This window comes from Gopherus flavomarginatus, chromosome 7, assembly GCF_025201925.1.
Source record: "Gopherus flavomarginatus isolate rGopFla2 chromosome 7, rGopFla2.mat.asm, whole genome shotgun sequence".
Classification (NCBI taxonomy): Eukaryota; Metazoa; Chordata; order Testudines; family Testudinidae; genus Gopherus; species Gopherus flavomarginatus.
Genome location: NC_066623.1, coordinates 82,886,176 through 82,902,749, shown reverse-complemented (window position 1 = coordinate 82,902,749; position 16,574 = coordinate 82,886,176). Strand labels below are relative to the sequence as shown.

The window sequence follows — 16,574 nt, the reverse complement described above, 5'->3', positions numbered from 1 at the left end:
AATCATACTTTCTTAAAACAGGCTAATTCCATGTTTTAAAACCTTGCTTAAATTAATCTGTTCCTGCCTTTTAATTTTTATAATTCCAATAGTAGTATGAAAACTATCGAATGAGATTGTCTTCCAATGAAAATTACCATATATACTCATTCATAAGCTGAATATTTTGAGTAAAAAAGGGGAGCACCAGAGAAGGGTGGCTTATGAGCAGGTATAATGAGGGAGAGGTAGGACACAACAGAGGGCGTAAGGAGAGGCAGCAGAGCCAGAAGGGAAGAGGCGGGGCCAGAGTCTCTGCTTCTGGCCATGCTGCTTTCCCCCTCAGCCTCTGAGGCAGCTGCAGCTCTGGGGCTGGCAGGCTGCAGCTCGGCCCCTCCCCCAAGAGCAGGCTGTTGGAGCAGCTCTAGCCAGGCCAGAGCCATCCTCCCCAGCTAAGGTGGGAAGGGATGGGTTGGGGAGAGTGGGGGGGTCCTGGGCTAGGGGTGGGGTCATGTGGGGTGGTGGTCACAGGGGTTACTCCCCTGACTCCGAGCTTCCCCTCCCCGCCCCCCCCCCCCGCGCAAAATTTCCCCACCAGTTGCTGTCCTGCCAGGACACTTGTTTACTTAGGTTTACCTCCATGCCTGCAGATGCTCAAGGTAAACAAACCATCTTGGCCCACCAGTGGCTTATCCTGATGGCCCGGGAGCCAAAGTCTGCTGACTCCGAATTATAGGGTCGGCTTATGAACAAATAATAAAAATTTTCCATTTTTACTTATCTATCTTGGGTGGGGGGGGTTGGCTTATAAAGGAACCGGCTTATGATTGAGTATATACGTTAAGCAGTAACTGAGCTCATTAAAGATTAAGTGACTTGCTCCTTTTCTATAATTTAAATTAAGAATCAAATTGAAGCTGGATATTTGAAGTTATTTTAAGATAAACCTTCCTTGTAAGAGTTTTTCAAACACCCAGTGCTAATTTATAAAAAATACTGCTGTAAAAGAGGGAAAGGATTCCTTTGATTTATTGTAAACAAAACTAAATGAAAGCTCCTGAAGGTGGTGCAGGTAGCAATCAAAATGTACAATAAACTGCATTGTTGACAAGTTTCCAGTTATCCGAAAAGCATTTAAAATAGTCACACTATTTTGTTCAATAGTTTCAATGCCTAATAGCCATCATAGTATTCACATTCAGATTTATCTGGTAAGAAAATGATATGCTTAATGTTTGGTTTCTTTACTAGTTGCAGATATATTGGAGGGCAGATCAGTCAACTTTAAGGAGACAGCAGAATGGTAGACACGGTGCAAGAGTCAAACAACGGAATATTTACAAAAAAGCAAAACCACACCTAAACCAAGAGAATTAATACTTCCCGCAGTATACATGGAGGGAAGATAGATGATTTTACCTTCTCTAAGTATGTTCGTTATATGCCTTCATGAACAAGAATTTTGTTGAATCCAGATACTAATAATCATTTAGGAAACATGTTTAACATAAAAGGCCTGCAAAGTAATTAAAAGAATTAACACTTTAAATAGTACTTTTTAAATAAAAGGTTTTTTCCTCATCTCCCTTGAACAAAAGGTAGAAGTGAATGAAGTGCTTACGAAGGTTTAGTAATGGGTGAATACAAGCATAGTGTTCACAAGTGCTTTACATACACACAGAGTTCTGCAAAGTCTCATTTGTGACTTGAGCCACTCCTGAGCAGTCAAGAACAGTGTGGAATGTGGACAAATGGGAGTTAAGATGAGAAGTTATTTCCCTCATGATTTAAGTCTAGTATTCACTCTGCTTCAGAGCTGCAGAGAAAAAACCTAGCACCCTGCAAAAATTTAAACAAGAACGTGACAAGGAGAATATTTCCAATAATAAACTAATTATTGATTTAGTGCTTAGGGTAAAGATGGTCCCAAACAAAAAACTCCATATCTGAACACTTCCAAAATTTAGGAAAATCCAGATCAGGATCTAGATTCTGTCCCGTGGCTTAGGCCTAGCTATAATTTAGACATTTGTTAAAGTAAACCAGGAGAGACTAAATGCAAGTCATCTTGCCACACAGCCTTAGCTACAAAATCAAACTTTTAGACTACATCAGTGTTAGAAATGTAGTTTGTTAGATACTTTTCACTTAAGTCAAACTAAGGACTCTAAACCTTTACTATGAGGATCTCCATTATAAAGGCTACAACACTGCAGCTACCAAAACTATTAAAAGTTATTTAACTCCTGACCCTTTTAATCCACAAAATCCCTGGCTTCAAAACTAGCTATTGCTTAACTTTCCTTTTATCTTACTGACATTTCAAGACTCTGGCTTTGTAGTTTCTCTGTTTCCCCATTGTGTAACGGTATATTGTTGCTCTAGCATATGCAACTTTTTAAATACATAATATATATTTTAAATTCTTAGCTCCCAACATGGCATGTTGTACCAGGACCTTTAGTTAAGAACTTTCAGCTAGTGTGGTAACATTCAAGATATATTTAAGTATGAGGTAAAAAGGTGTATGCAAACAAAATCTAACTAAAAATCTCTCATACTAAAATACCCAGTTTTCTGGAATACATTTTAATTGTCACGCTGAGTTTAGCAATTTAAAAATCTTCCATTGTGCAAATTTTGCCATGCTAAGTTATTAGTAAACTTCATCCTCAAAATGTTCAGTTCATTCAAAAGAGTCTCTTGGACTCAAGCTCATTATTTCTAATAGTGGTGGGTCTTTTGGCTAGTATTTGTAACACTACTTGGAAAAAAATAATTCTCAGTGGATATTTACAAATGAATGATGCTAGTCACAGCATTAAAAAAAAGTTAAATTAGTCAATATGGTAGCACAGTGAATATTGACAGCAGGAGACCCCAGTTTAGGGTCTTCTGCCAAAGTACAAGGGGAGGGCAAGCACATGGTTTATTTCCATGATGGAGCATTCTAACCACAAGGCTCTTTTAACTTCTGTCAGACAATTCATTAAGTGGCACATTCTTTCTCTGAGAAGCGCTATAGTAGCAGTGTTTGCTGGAGTAAGAGTTAGGAAAGTTAATGAATTCTGAGCTAAGAAGACATATTTTTAAAATGCCAAAGATGCATTTGATAAAAAGTGGTAAATCTCCTAGAGTGGCAACGTTTTCTTCTGTGGTTAAAGATACTAAGAATCATTTGTATGGGATATTTTCTTCCACAATAAAGTTTTTAAGTTGTTTAGTATTAAAGAATGCTCCATTTCCATCTGGTTTGCTGAGACTTTAAGGGCAATACAAGAATACAGTTGTTTCTCTAACTCTTCGTGTATTTCTGATGGAGCACCGCGAAGCAGATAGTCTTTTAGTAACTGGCATGTTTTTGCCAAGTTGGGCTGAATTATTTCTGTGGTACATTTCATTTTACTTTGGTCGCATAGAGTTCTACAGTCTGTACCATAAACACAGTCCAAGTCAGACTCACAGTGACGATCTTTAAGTAATTCCTTCAAATTAATTTCTGGCACAATTTTTCTCATGTCCACCATTTTCAAGTCATACTTATCATTATAACCCAAGTTTTTGGCACTGGTATCACACATAAGAAAATTCCCATAAGGTCCATGGAAAATGTCTTCCACAAATTCTAAAAGCCCGATAGCTATTTTTGCCTTTCTAGGCCATGATGGAGTAAACCACTGGTCCATGCTTCTTCTGAAACTAGAGGGAATGAAAAGTTCTAAGATCCATGGAAGGCTTATTCCATAGAGAGAGGTATATTCAACTCTTTCCATCACATAGAGATCTCCACAAAAACCCATCAATTTTGGGGTGTGTTCTTTATTCTGGAGGATCACCATGAGCAGAAACTCATTTAGCTGCAGAAGAGCCCATGCTGACTTTGCTTCTGGTAAGGAAACTCGACCATCTTTGTTTCCATCAGCAACTGACAGGATGAGATTAACCAGTTCAGAAAGATTTCCCTGTTCACCCAACTTTTGCTAGAAAAAACAAATATATATATATTTAATTCCATATACATTTTTCTTCTAAAAACTTAAAACTGATTACCTGTCCTGTGTTTTTATAGTCAATGAAGTATTTTACCCATTCTACTCAGCTGCATGTGGAACCTAAGCAGTGTCTATGGTCATGCTCTGTTTTTTCTGGTTTCAGTAATGATACATACACAGTGCTTTTTAGGACTATATACTGAGTGTTCTTTTCATGTGTATGGTGCAATAAAAGTATGTGTTTTCTTCCTTTTCAAAGTCCTAAAAATTTGCACCTTGTCCTCAGTAAGAGAGTCTTTAATAAATTATGTTAGGTATCGTGTAATTAGAGCTCTTGATTAATCATAGTTAACTCATGCGATTAAAAAAATTAAATGTGAGTAAAAAAATTAATCGCAATTAATTGTACTGTTAAATAATAGATGACCAATTGAAATTTAATAAATATTTTTGGATGTTTTTCTACATTTTCAAATATATTGATTTCTATTACAACACAGAATACAAAGTGTACAGTGCTTACTTTATATTATTTTTGGTTACAAATATTTGCACTGTAAAAATTATAAAAGAAATAGAATTTTTCAATTCACCTCATACAAGTACTGTAGTGCAATCTCTTGTGAAAGTGTAACTTACAAATATAGATTTTTTTTGGTTACATAACTGCACTTAAAAACAAAACAATGTAAAACTTTAGAGCCTTCAGTCCTACTTCTGAGTCTACTCAATCCTACTTCTTGTTCAGCCAATTGCTTATTGGGGGAGAGTTGTATGTCTCCTGTTCTGTTTTACCCACATTCTGACATATATTTCATGTTATAACAGTCTTGAATGATGACCCAGCACATATTCATTTTAAGAACACTTTCACAGCAGATCTGACAAAACGCAAAGAACGTACCAATGTGAGATTTCTAAGGATAGATAGAGCACTTGACCCAAAGTTTAAAAATCTGGACTGCCTTCCAAAATCTGAGAGGGATGAGGTGTGCAGCATGCTTTCTGATGTCTTAAAAGAGCAAAACTCTTGATGCGGAAACTACAGAACCCGAACCTCCAAAAAAGAAAATCAACCCTCTGCTGGTGGCATTTGACTCAGATGATGAAAAAGAACAAGCATCGGTCGCTCCCCTTTGAATCATTATCAAGTGGAACCCGTCATCAGCATGGACGCATGTCTTCTGGAATGGTGGTTGAAGCATGAAGAGGCATATGAATCTTTAGTGCATCTGGCACGTAAATATCTTGCAATATCCAGCTACAACAGTGCCATGCAAATGCTTGTTCTCACTTTCAGGTGACACTGTAAACAAGATGTGGGCAGCATTATCTCCTGCAAGTTGTAACCAAACTTTGTTGTCTGAGCGATTGGCTGAAGTAGGACTGAGTGGACTTGTAGGTTCTAAAGTTTTACATTGTTTTATTTTGGAATGCAGTTATTTTTTGTACACAATTCTCCATTGGTAAGTTCAACTTTCATTATAAAGATATTGCACTACAATACTTGTATTAGGTGAATTGAAATATACCATTTCTTTTGTTTTTTAAGTGAAAATATTTGTAATAAAAAATAAAGTGAGCACTGTACACTTTGTATTCTGTGTTGTAATAGAAATCAATATATTTGAAAATGTAGAAAACATCCAAAAATATTTAAATAAATAGTATTCTATTATTAACAGTGCAATTAATCGCAATTAATTTTTTTAATTGAGTGATTAATCGAGTAATTTTTTTAATCGCTTGACAACCCTACTTATAATAAAAACATTTTGTGGTTCTTTTGCTAGAAAAGTTTTGAGAGTTCAAACACCATTTCATAGTAAAACAAGCTCTGATTATTATAATTCATCTGATTAAAGCTTGGATCTTGCAATAGTGACTAGAGATTACAGGGAATACAATCATTTCTAGCCAGTCATAAATATGTTTTTAATATCTCTTAGTACTACTCTTATACTAATAAATGTACTTTCATACTTAGTTCTGTCACTTACTATAATAACTTTCATTTCATTGGTTAAACAAACCAGCAGGATTGCTGCTGTGCTTTTGAATAGGGAAGTCCTGTCTTTTCTGGAATCAAAACTGCACTACACCCATCTATGACCAGTATAGACAGGACATTTTTTCGAGTCCTCGTCTACACTGAACATTTTCTGATATTGTCCTGCCATTACTCTAGCATCTCTGCAGCTCCACCAATGTTAATTATAGGGGAAAGCACTAGTGTAAATCCATCGCCAACATTCTTACAATCATGTTGCATAGACCTGCTTTGAATAGGGGTATGTGACACTTGTAGATCAGCTGTCAGGTTTTCTGTTTGGTTTTCAAACTCACACTGCCACAGTTGCTATCACTACTGGAGCTGCACAAGTGATAAGAGCAATGGAGGGAGAAGTTCAGAAAACCCTTAGTGTAAACATATCCTTAGATCAATGCTTCTATACTAGGAAAACTGGGCTGTAGACTACTTAGTAGGATAGAATAGTTATAGTATGATACAGAAAAAGCGCAGAGGAAGAGATACCTATTTAAGGGCCAAAAACAGGTTCAAGCCTTAAATATGTAAAAGTTGCATGCTAGCTTTCATTCCAATAACTATCCCGCCACCTCCACCCCTCTATTTTTGTTTTTCTTTTAAATTACACATGCTTGTCTCTAACATGTAACTCTGGATCTGAAATTTTTCACGCTTATGTGATCTACTCACCAGCAACCACTGTAGCTTAGAACATAATTGAGTTTTTCCACAATCAGAGTAGATTCTTAAAATGAAAAAATATGAAAATGGTTCTCAAAGCTACAATAGAAGGTCATCCCTAATGTAATTGGAATTGCAACTTAGTAGGTTTTGACTTTACATTTAATTTGTGTACTCTTCCTGCTGAAAACAAACGAACAGACAATAAACAGACAAATGAGTCAGGCAAAAAAAATTTTTTTCTTTAAAAACAAATAAATGTGGTGAGAATGAGCATCTATGCTCATTTTCTCTTCTTTGACATATACTTACTTTAAAAAGACCATATACCATTTCTTTGAATTTCTGAACAGTAGTTCCTCTAGTTGGTTTATCAAACAGAACTATTTCTTTTCTTGGTTCCAGTTCAGTTCCAAGATCAAGATGAATAGTTTCTTCCATCTGGCATTTTATGACACCTTGTAGATTACCCCAGATTCCTAAATACATCTATGCAGAGAAAAGGCAATGATATAGTCACATTAAAATTTCCTCAAAAGTTCTCCTGTCTTCTACTGTCCTGAGTCAGAATGCTGGGTTTGCTCATGGAAACTGCAAGAAGCCAGCATTCAGACTGGTAGTGGCAGCTCCCTGCACAATGTGCCACTTTAAAAGATATTTAAGAGAGACCACTGTATCCAAATATGATTTTAAAGAGCAACATGCCCATGCTCCATAAAAGTGTGCTTTTACAATGGCATCAGCACCTTCTCCGTTAAGGCTGATAAGAGGCATTTATTTTAGTTTGGTGATGCAGGATGGGAGAGAGGAAGCACACTGTACTGGAACATGGGCACTCTGTAAAAACCTTTAATGGATCTGGAGTGTCAGCAGTTTTGGAAGTGACCGTGTAATGAACGTAAGAACGTAAGAATGGCCCTACTGTGTCAGACCAAAGGTCCATCTAGCCCAGTATTTTGTCTTCCCACAGTGGCCAGTGCCAGGTATCCCAGAGGGAATGAACAAAACAGGTAATCATCAAGTATTCCATCCCGTCGTTCATTCCCAGCTCCTGGCAAACAGAGGCTAGGGACACCATTCCTGCCCATACTGGCTAATAGCCATTGATGGACCTATCCTCCATGTATTTACAGACAATCCTCAATTTATGCAAGTTTTTCGTTCTGGAATGCCTTGCGTAACTCGAAATCTGCGTAAGTCGGAAACGTATACCTGACCATTACCAAAAAAAAAAAAAAAGACACACCTCATTTCTAGCTTATGGAAATTTTTCCATAAGTGCAGATTTGCGTAAGTTGGGTTTCTGTAACCCGGGAGATGTCTGTATCTAGTTCTTTTTTGAACCTTGTTATGGTCTTGGCCTTCAAAACATACTCTGGCAAGGAGTTCCACAGGTTGACTGTGCGTTGTGTGAAGAAATACTTTCTTTTATTTGTTTTAAACCTGTTGCCTATTAATTTCATTTGGTGATCTCTAGTTCTTGTGTTATGAGAAGCAGTAAACAGTTCCTTAAGGTTCCTTCTACTTTCTCTACACCAGTCATGATTTTAAAGACCTCAATCATATCTCCCCTTAGCCGTCTCTTTTCCAAGCTGAAAAGTCCCAGTCTTATTACTCTCCGCTCATACAGAAGTTGTTCCATACCCCTAATCATTTTTGTTGCCCTTTTCTGAACCTTTTCCAATTCCAATATATAATTTTTGTGATGGGATGACCACATCTGCACATAGTATTCAAGATATGGGTGTACCATGGATTTATACAAAGGCAACATGATATTTTCTGTCCTATTATCTATCCCTTTCTTAATTATTCCCAGCATTCTGTTTGCTTTTTTCACTGCTGTTGCACATTGAGTGGATGTTTTGAGAGAACTATCCACAATGTCTCCAAGATCTCTTTCCTGAGTGGTACCAGCTAATTTGGACCCCATCATTTTATATATTGTGACAGACCTAGACCAGTGGGGTACAGGAGTCTGGTAGAGGGCAAATATACAGGTCACTGGATGAGTAGTTTTCTGTTCCCTGAGTGACCAGAGCAGGGGCTGCACTAGAGTAATCAGGAACCTGCTAGAACCAATTAAGGCAGACAGGCTGATTAGAACACCTGCAGCCAATCAAGGCAGGCTAATCAGAGCACCTGGGTTTAAAAAGGAGCTCACTCCAGTCAGGCAAGGAGGAGCCAGAGGAGAGGAAGTATGTGTGAGGAGCTGGGAGCAAGAGGCACAAGGAGCTGAGAGTAAGAGGGAGTGCTGCTGGAGGACTAAGGAGTACAAGTGTTATCAGACACCAAGAGAAAGGTCCTGTGGTGAGGATAAAGAAGGTGTGTGGAGGAGGCCATGGGGAAGTAGCCCAGGGAGTTGTAGTTGTCATGTGGCTGTTACAAGAGGCACAATAGACAGCTGCAATCCACAGGGCCCTGGGCTGGAACCCAGAGTAGAGGGCGGGCCTGGGTTCCCCCCAAAATTCCCAACTCCTGATCAGACACAGGAGGAGTTGATCCAGACTGTGGGGAAGATCACTGAGGTAAGAAAATCTGCCGATAAGCGCAGGACCCACCAAGGTAGAGGAGGAACTTTGTCACAATATATATAGTTGGGATTATGAAATGGGATTTCATAGCTGTTCTAGTGCAGGGTCCACACCAAGTATAGCTTTATTGTACATTTTAAAGTTTCAGTTTTTTAAAAGTGGTGTTTGTAAAATTAGAGAAGTAGAGTGTTAGACAGTATTACTTAAAGCATACATACACATCTGTATAATATGATATGCCAAATCATCAAATACACTAACAAATACCACATCTATACATTTATTGGACAGTAGTAGTTATCTAAATCACTGTAAAAGATAAATCTCTGTCCTCATTTTTCCCCCAATACCCAATTTATCACAGATTTGCTGAACCGAGGATACTGGATTTAAAATGCCTAAAGTTAAAAATGATTGAGTGGCAAACATCCTATTTCATGGAAACAGAAATGTGAATTAAATACAAAATTCAGACAAGTATGATCCTTGTAAAATGGAATCAAACATTATTCTGAATTGTTGTCTGCTGTTTCTAAGATAGTGTTCTATATTGGTTAACAGCTCAGATTTCTCGCTTTTAGACTGGGATTATAAATGCTGTGCCAACAGAATCCCTAGTTTAAAATTCTCATCCCTTGAATATCTCAGTGAGCAAAACTTTAAATAAGTAAAATTTAACTGAAGTCAAGTTAACCAGGCCTTTTACATAAGGCCTGTTTAATATTCTGCAAAATCCAAACAAACCCCAAACCTGGTTTAGATAAAGAATCGTATGATTAGCTCATATAAATAAAGTCATACCTGGTTATTGGGTTTTGTTGACAAACATTTTCCAAAATATAGAGTTTCTTTAGCGCAAAGACTGCTACATGCTGATCCATCAATAACTCCAGTCTTATATTTATCACACTGAAAGACAAAGAGGAAAATAGTTTCTAGAAAGAACTGAAGAATAGAAAGAGGAAATAATACACCTGTTGGCTTTTCCAATATCTATGCTTTTGTCCTGTACAATGAGTGGGGAAAAAGCTGTAGAAACTCTGAAATGTGTCTGGGGTACAAAAAAATATTCAGATACACCTCAATTCTGCAAGTTATTCTGCAGAGGTGAACCCCCTGCATCTGCATGAGGTCACTATATAGAATAGAATACAGCAGAATGTTGAAGCTAATGGGGCTCTGCGCAGGCCCAGGGGTCTGCCTGCATGGAGCAGTTTGCAAGATCAGGGCCTTACTGGGTCAATGATTCAAACTGGGAGACAGACTGGGAGCTTTTACTCTTGATCGAAAGAGACTTACCGAAAACAGGAAACAAACAAAACTACATATTAGATGGTGCCAGAAGATGCCTTTTTTTGGGGGGTTGGGGAGGCGGGGGGGTGTTGAGGGAGGTAAGAAGCACAATGACAGCTAATGCCTCAAACCTGTTAATGCATCTGCTAGCATTTATCTCTGCTTTTACATGGGGGTCTGCTAATATGTATTTCTACTTCCACGTGGAATCCTCAGATTTCACCATTTTGAAATAATAGAAAAAGGAACAGCCTGCGACTGAGTTCACAGTATTATTTCTTTTAATCTATACATTCTTTCAGTAAAGTGGTCTATGCTTTGGTGTAGGTGCTCCAACACATTTTAAAAATACAAGTATAAGATTAGATTATTCTAGCAACCCCCCTTTGTCTAATAATTAAGGTATAATAGACCAGCAAACAAAAACATATTTGAGATCTTTAAAATCATTCACCAAAGTCCTCCCGATCCCTTGCAGCCAGGGAAAACAAATGGACAGCATGCCCTAAAAAGCCAATAAACTAAAATTATTTTGGACTATGAAGGAGAAAGTTTCAAATCTACAGGGCCCCTGTGGAGAACACACTGCCAGCTGCTTCTCTCTTATAAGAGTGAGATTCTCCCTGAGTGTCTTGTGGGTACTCTAGCAGCATGCATCATTTTTAACTCATCAGAAGGAGTTAAACAAAGGCAGGGGGAATCACTAACTTAAAATTAGTATGTCAGTTATAATTGATTCTCCCACAACAAAACTGTCTCAAAGTGAATTTGATCACATGGCAGTTTACAACTGAGCCATTAATCAATGAGAAAATAAAGTACAAAAATAATTGGTTTTAGTTGTAGGTAACTGAAATTAGGATTATTGTATTTGCATAATGTAATAGTAAAATATTACTTTTTGATGGTAACTACCGGATAATCCAAAAGTAGATCCATAGATGATAAAAAAGCTTAACAAACAGGACATACAAATATACTTACTATTATTTTCTTACAGTCATGACCTCTGCATAGCTCTGTGTAAGTGGAGTACTCAACATATATAATCCAGCTGCCAATAAATACTACTAGCCAAGAGATGAAGAGATACTTCATTCGCATATATGAGAAGCGAACCTGAAGATATAAAAGAAAAACATGAAGATAATTAATTCAGGAATAGACTGAACTGCTTCCATTGTCCTAACATGATTTGCCATTCAGTCTTTACAAAAACTCTATATAAAATCCAGTCACATCTTTTTTATTAAAGTGTAGTATCCTTTTAGAACAATAAGTTCCAGGATCAAACAGAAATGGTGCTGGATGCCAGCTATAGGGGAAAAAGAAGAACTCTGATAAAAGAAATTGGAAAAATGAGACCAAAGGGAGGGTTGGTAAAAGTTTACCAAATTGTAAAAAAATTGAAACTGCCAAATTTCTACTATTTCCACCTATGCCAGTCCAGCTGGAAGAAGCATTTATTGTCAGTCACTTAGAAGCGCTACTTCTGGAAAATCAGTTCCAACAGAGCAGAAACTAATGAAAGATATAACCTAATCCAGATGAAAAACAAATATGAAATCATCAGTATATGGAGGGTGGTGGTGTAGATGGAAATAATTCCTATGTGTTTGAACACTTTCCATTATGTGGCTAATTAGTGGAATTCAAAGGAGGGCGATGGGAATTTCCATGTACTATTCTGATCTCCAACAGTCTTCTACATTGCCATATTTTCATTTTCTGGCTGCTTCTACCCCATCAGCTACATGTTATCCCTTTGGACAAGGGAAGGTTGTTTGGGTTTTTAAAGTCTGAGGGTGGGCTGCTGCTGTCCGGTTTTAAAAAACAAACAAGCAGTGATAGATGCTGATCTGGCCATTTAGTTTTTAATACTGACAATATGCAGTGCTTAGGATCTGATTTTGCACTCAGGAACAACTGAAAGTGTTGGAGAGAACAGAACAGCAGAGACCAGTCTTGGCAACATAAAGAGTGAGAATTCAGATTACGTAAATGTAAAATGCCTGTTCATTCTTCTTCAGCCACATGAAATCTGTGCTCTGTATAGAGAAACAGTGAGACTTAGCAGGCATGCAAGGAATGGAGAGATGGGAATGCAAAAGCATGGATATGAGAGGTAGTAAAGTACATAAAAGATTCTGTTTCTGAAGGTTCTTGTTCTTAAATCACAACCAGAGGCCTTTAAAGATCCACCCACAATAAATATGAATACCAGTTTCAGCTGGAGATAGCAATTCCAGGAAAGAGAGCTCTGTAATACTGGATTGCTGTAAATGATAATGTCTTTAAATTAAACCACTCAAAGAGAATATACAAAATTGTTTAAGCATCTTAGCCAGCGATGAGCTGCCAAAATCTTAACAAAGGGTTCCCTACCGGGTCTTTGGCGGCACTTTGGCGGCAGGTCCTTCAGTGCTGCCGAAGACCCGGAGTGAGTGAAGGACCTGCTGCCGAAGTGCCGCCAAAGACTCAGAGCGCCGCCCGGTGAGTACAAGCCCCATGTGTTGTTTTTTTTTAGTCATCCCTGCCGGGCACCATCAAAACTGTTCGAATCGGGCACTTCCTAAAGCCAGCCCTGCACATCAGGGTTGCAAAACTGTATCAGGGGCTGGGTAGGGAAGGCTGTTCCTCCCAAAACAGCCTGTCCTCCCTTCTCCGATCCCCACCCATGTCCTGCCCCCGATTGTCCCCCCATAGAACCCGCAAGGGTCGCAAGCAACCCATCAACCCCCCCACTCCATGTCCCTTGATCACCCCCTCCCGAGACCCCCTCACTATAACTGCACTCCAGGACCCTCCCCACCCCCTATCCAACTCGTCCCGCTCCCTGTCTCCTGACTCCCCCAACCCCCAATTAAATTTTTAATTTAAATTAAATATGTTTCTTTTAATATAAACCCATTTAAAATTAATTTAGAAATTATAACAACCCAAGTTAAGGCTTAAATTTATTATAATCTATTAAAGTAATTTAATTTAAATTAAAGTAGTACATGTTTGCTACTGAGGTATTAGAGAGAGCCAAACTACTGAATTGGTAGAAGTCACTGGCTATGCACATGGAACAAGAGTTTGCTGCAGTGCTAAACCAGTAGCCTCTTCCTCAAAGGCAGACAAAATATTGCTTTCATTTCAATTTATTCTGCACTCTTCCATTCAATGACTAGTTCATTCAAATAAAGAAACCAGTGCAAATAGAAAAACCAGGAAAGCTTGATTTTCTTTTCTAATCTATGAAAAATTAAAGCTGATCACAACTTTAAAAATGGGGAACCTGGGCAAAGGCCTGTAGTGCCTTACTCTGGCTCTGGTGTAAAGGGAACTTGAAGAGGAACTAAGCAGGGTCAGAATCGTGACCAAGGTAGGAGATATTCTGTGGCAGCATTTAGGGCAGAAACAAAAACTATTTTACTCTGTTCCTACACTCATTTATACCTCTGCAAAGGCAAGTGTTACTTGGTACTTTTCTGTGGTGGTTGCTATTTTCCCCTCCAAATCTAAGATTTTAATTTTTAACACACACGTAAGTCTCTAACCCTTATGGTTGTGAAGAAAACCTTCAGAACATGAACTTGGTGTAAACCAATGAAGTGAAGTCTGCCCAAGTCCACAAACTCAGTACATATTGAGTACATACTGCTCCTTTTCATCTCAATTGCGTGTTAGCTCTGAAGACTAATAAAAACAAATTAAATATCAATTTAGTTAAGTTTTGCCACTGAACAAAGTCCGTAAGTAGGGTTAGACATCCTGTTTTTAAAGGGGCAGTCCCATATTTAAGCCCTCCTACAGGTGTCCTTTTTCTTAAAACTGGGCAAATTGTCCCATATTTTCTGTTTCCGCTCTCCCCTCCACATTAGTACTGGTGGGTCCTGCTGCTGGCTGGATCCCTGCTCACCAGCTACCTGCCCACCGGCGGTGAGTGAGAGGGTCCAGTGGCTCAGCTGACAATTGGGGTGCAAGATTGGTGGCAGAGCAAAGCTGCAGCTATAACAGAGGGATAAATATTAGGGAGGGAGAGGAATTATTTAAGCTTAGTACCAATGTGGACACAAGAACAAACGGATATAAACTGGACACTAGGAAGTTTAAACTTGAAATTAGACAAAGGTTTCTAATCATTAGAGGAGTGAAGTTCTGGAACAGCCTTCCAAGGGGAGTAGTGGAGGCAAAAGACATATCTGGCTTTAAGACTAAGCTTGATAAGTTTATGGAGGGGATGGTATGATGGGATAGCCTAATTTTGGCAATTAATTTGGCAATTGATCTTTGATTATCAGCAGGTAAGTAAGCCCAGTGGTCTGTGATGGTATGTTAGATGGGGAGGGATAAGAGTTACTACAGAGAATTCTTTCCTGGGTGTCTGGCTGGTGAGTCTTGCCCACATGCTCAGGATTTAACTGATCGCCACATTTGGGGTCAGGAGGGAATTTTCCTCCAGGGCAGATTGGCAGAGGCCCTGAAGGTTTTTCGCCATCCTCTGCAGCATGGGGCATTGGTCACTTGCTGGAGGATTCTCTGCAGCTTGAGGTCTTCACACCACAGTTTGAGGACTTCAATAACTCAGACATAGGTTAGAGGTTTGTTACAGGAGTGGATGGGTGAGATTTTGTGGCCTGCATTGTACAGGAGGTCAGACTAGATGATCATAATGGTCCCTTCTGACCGTAAAGTCTATGAGTCTATGAGGTGTGCGGGGCCGGCTGCTCCCCCTACTGGTCTGTCAGTGCAGCCCCTGCTGCATGCCAGCTCTCAGACAACAGGGCCTCACTCCTCATCCCATTTCCGACCAGCACTAACTGCATGCTGTGGCAGCCAGGAAGTGAGGGCAGGCACTAGGCAGTGGCTGGTTACCTGTCACCTCTACTGTCTACCATTTATGTGCTCCCCCTCTCACTGTCTGCTCCCTGCTTTGCCCTCTCTCTCTCTCTCTCTCTCTCTCTCTCACACACACACACACACACACTCTCTCTCTCTCTCTCTCTCTCTCTCTCTCTCTCTCTCTCCTGCTGCTCCTCCATATCTCCCCCAGCATCCTGCTCCCAGTGCTGTGTGGAGAACCAACCCCTGGTTGGAGTGCTCAGCTCACTGGCAGACTCCTTCCTTCCACCACTGCCTCTGCCTGGGCCAGTGCCCCAGGCAAGCCCAAAACACTCTGGCACAGGGTGCTGGCCAGGAAAAGTCAAAGCCCCACACAGTGCTGACACAGGGTGCCTCTCTGCCCTTCAGCTAAGCTCTGGAGTAGTGGGGATGGGGGTGTGTGTGTGATTTCCAACCTGTTCATGCCCTGAACCTGCAGGCTCCACAGCAGCCCCGAGGCCGGGGCTTAGCACCCTCTTCACCTGCCCCCTCCCACGTTGGGTCCTGCCCCCAGGGACAGCAGCACTTCTCTGTCCCCTAGGCACCCTCTGCTGCTGAGCCACCTCCCTGGCCAGGTTTGCTGAAGCCCCTGCAGCTAGATTCCCTGGGCCCTGGTGCACAATGCAGCTTTAGGGCTTAACCTCTTCCTGCTCACGCTGTAGCTGGGGCAGGGGGGTGCGGGGGCAGAAAGACAGGAGGGGCTTGGCTACACTGGCGCTTTACAGCGCTGCAACTTTCTCCTCAGGGGTATGGAAAAAAACACACCCCTGAGCGCTGCAAGATACAGCGCTGCAAAGCGCCAGTGTAAACAGTGCCGCAGCGCTGCAGGCTAATCCCCACGAGGAGCTGGAGTACATGCAGCGCTGAGAGAGCTCTCTCCCAGCGCTGGCGCTGCAACCACACTCGCACTTCAAAGTGCTGCCGCGGCAGCGCTTTGAAGTTTCGAGTGTAGCCAAGCCCTAAGATAGTTTGTGTCTTGCAGGGTGCTCACATTATCTCGCTGTTGTTAGCAGAGCGCTGTGCTAATAAAACAGAGTAGTCCAAAGAAGTGAGTTGTAGCCCACGAAAGCTTATGCTGAAATAAATATTAGTCTCTAAGGTGCCACAAGTACTCCTGTTCTTTTTGTAGACACAGACTAACACGGCTGCTACTCTGAAACCTGACAAACCGTGAGTCCTCAGTCTAACTTCGACACT

The 16,574-nt window shown here is 40.2% G+C and overlaps 1 protein-coding gene across 2 annotated transcripts in view; it reads right to left on the bottom strand.

Moving 5' to 3' along the window:
- Positions 1–3,053: 3,053 nt before the first annotated feature.
- DIPK1A (divergent protein kinase domain 1A) overlaps positions 3,054–16,574 on the bottom strand; it is a 38,159-nt gene continuing 24,638 nt past the window's right edge. For both annotated transcript variants that reach the window (XM_050963613.1, XM_050963614.1), the window contains 4 exons: positions 11,493–11,627; positions 10,017–10,124; positions 6,994–7,170; positions 3,054–3,959 (listed from right to left, as the gene is read on the bottom strand). In XM_050963613.1, the coding sequence (XP_050819570.1) occupies positions 3,147–3,959; positions 6,994–7,170; positions 10,017–10,124; positions 11,493–11,627 (1,233 nt within the window). In that variant the 3' untranslated portion in view covers positions 3,054–3,146. The remainder of the gene's footprint in view (positions 3,960–6,993; positions 7,171–10,016; positions 10,125–11,492; positions 11,628–16,574) is intronic.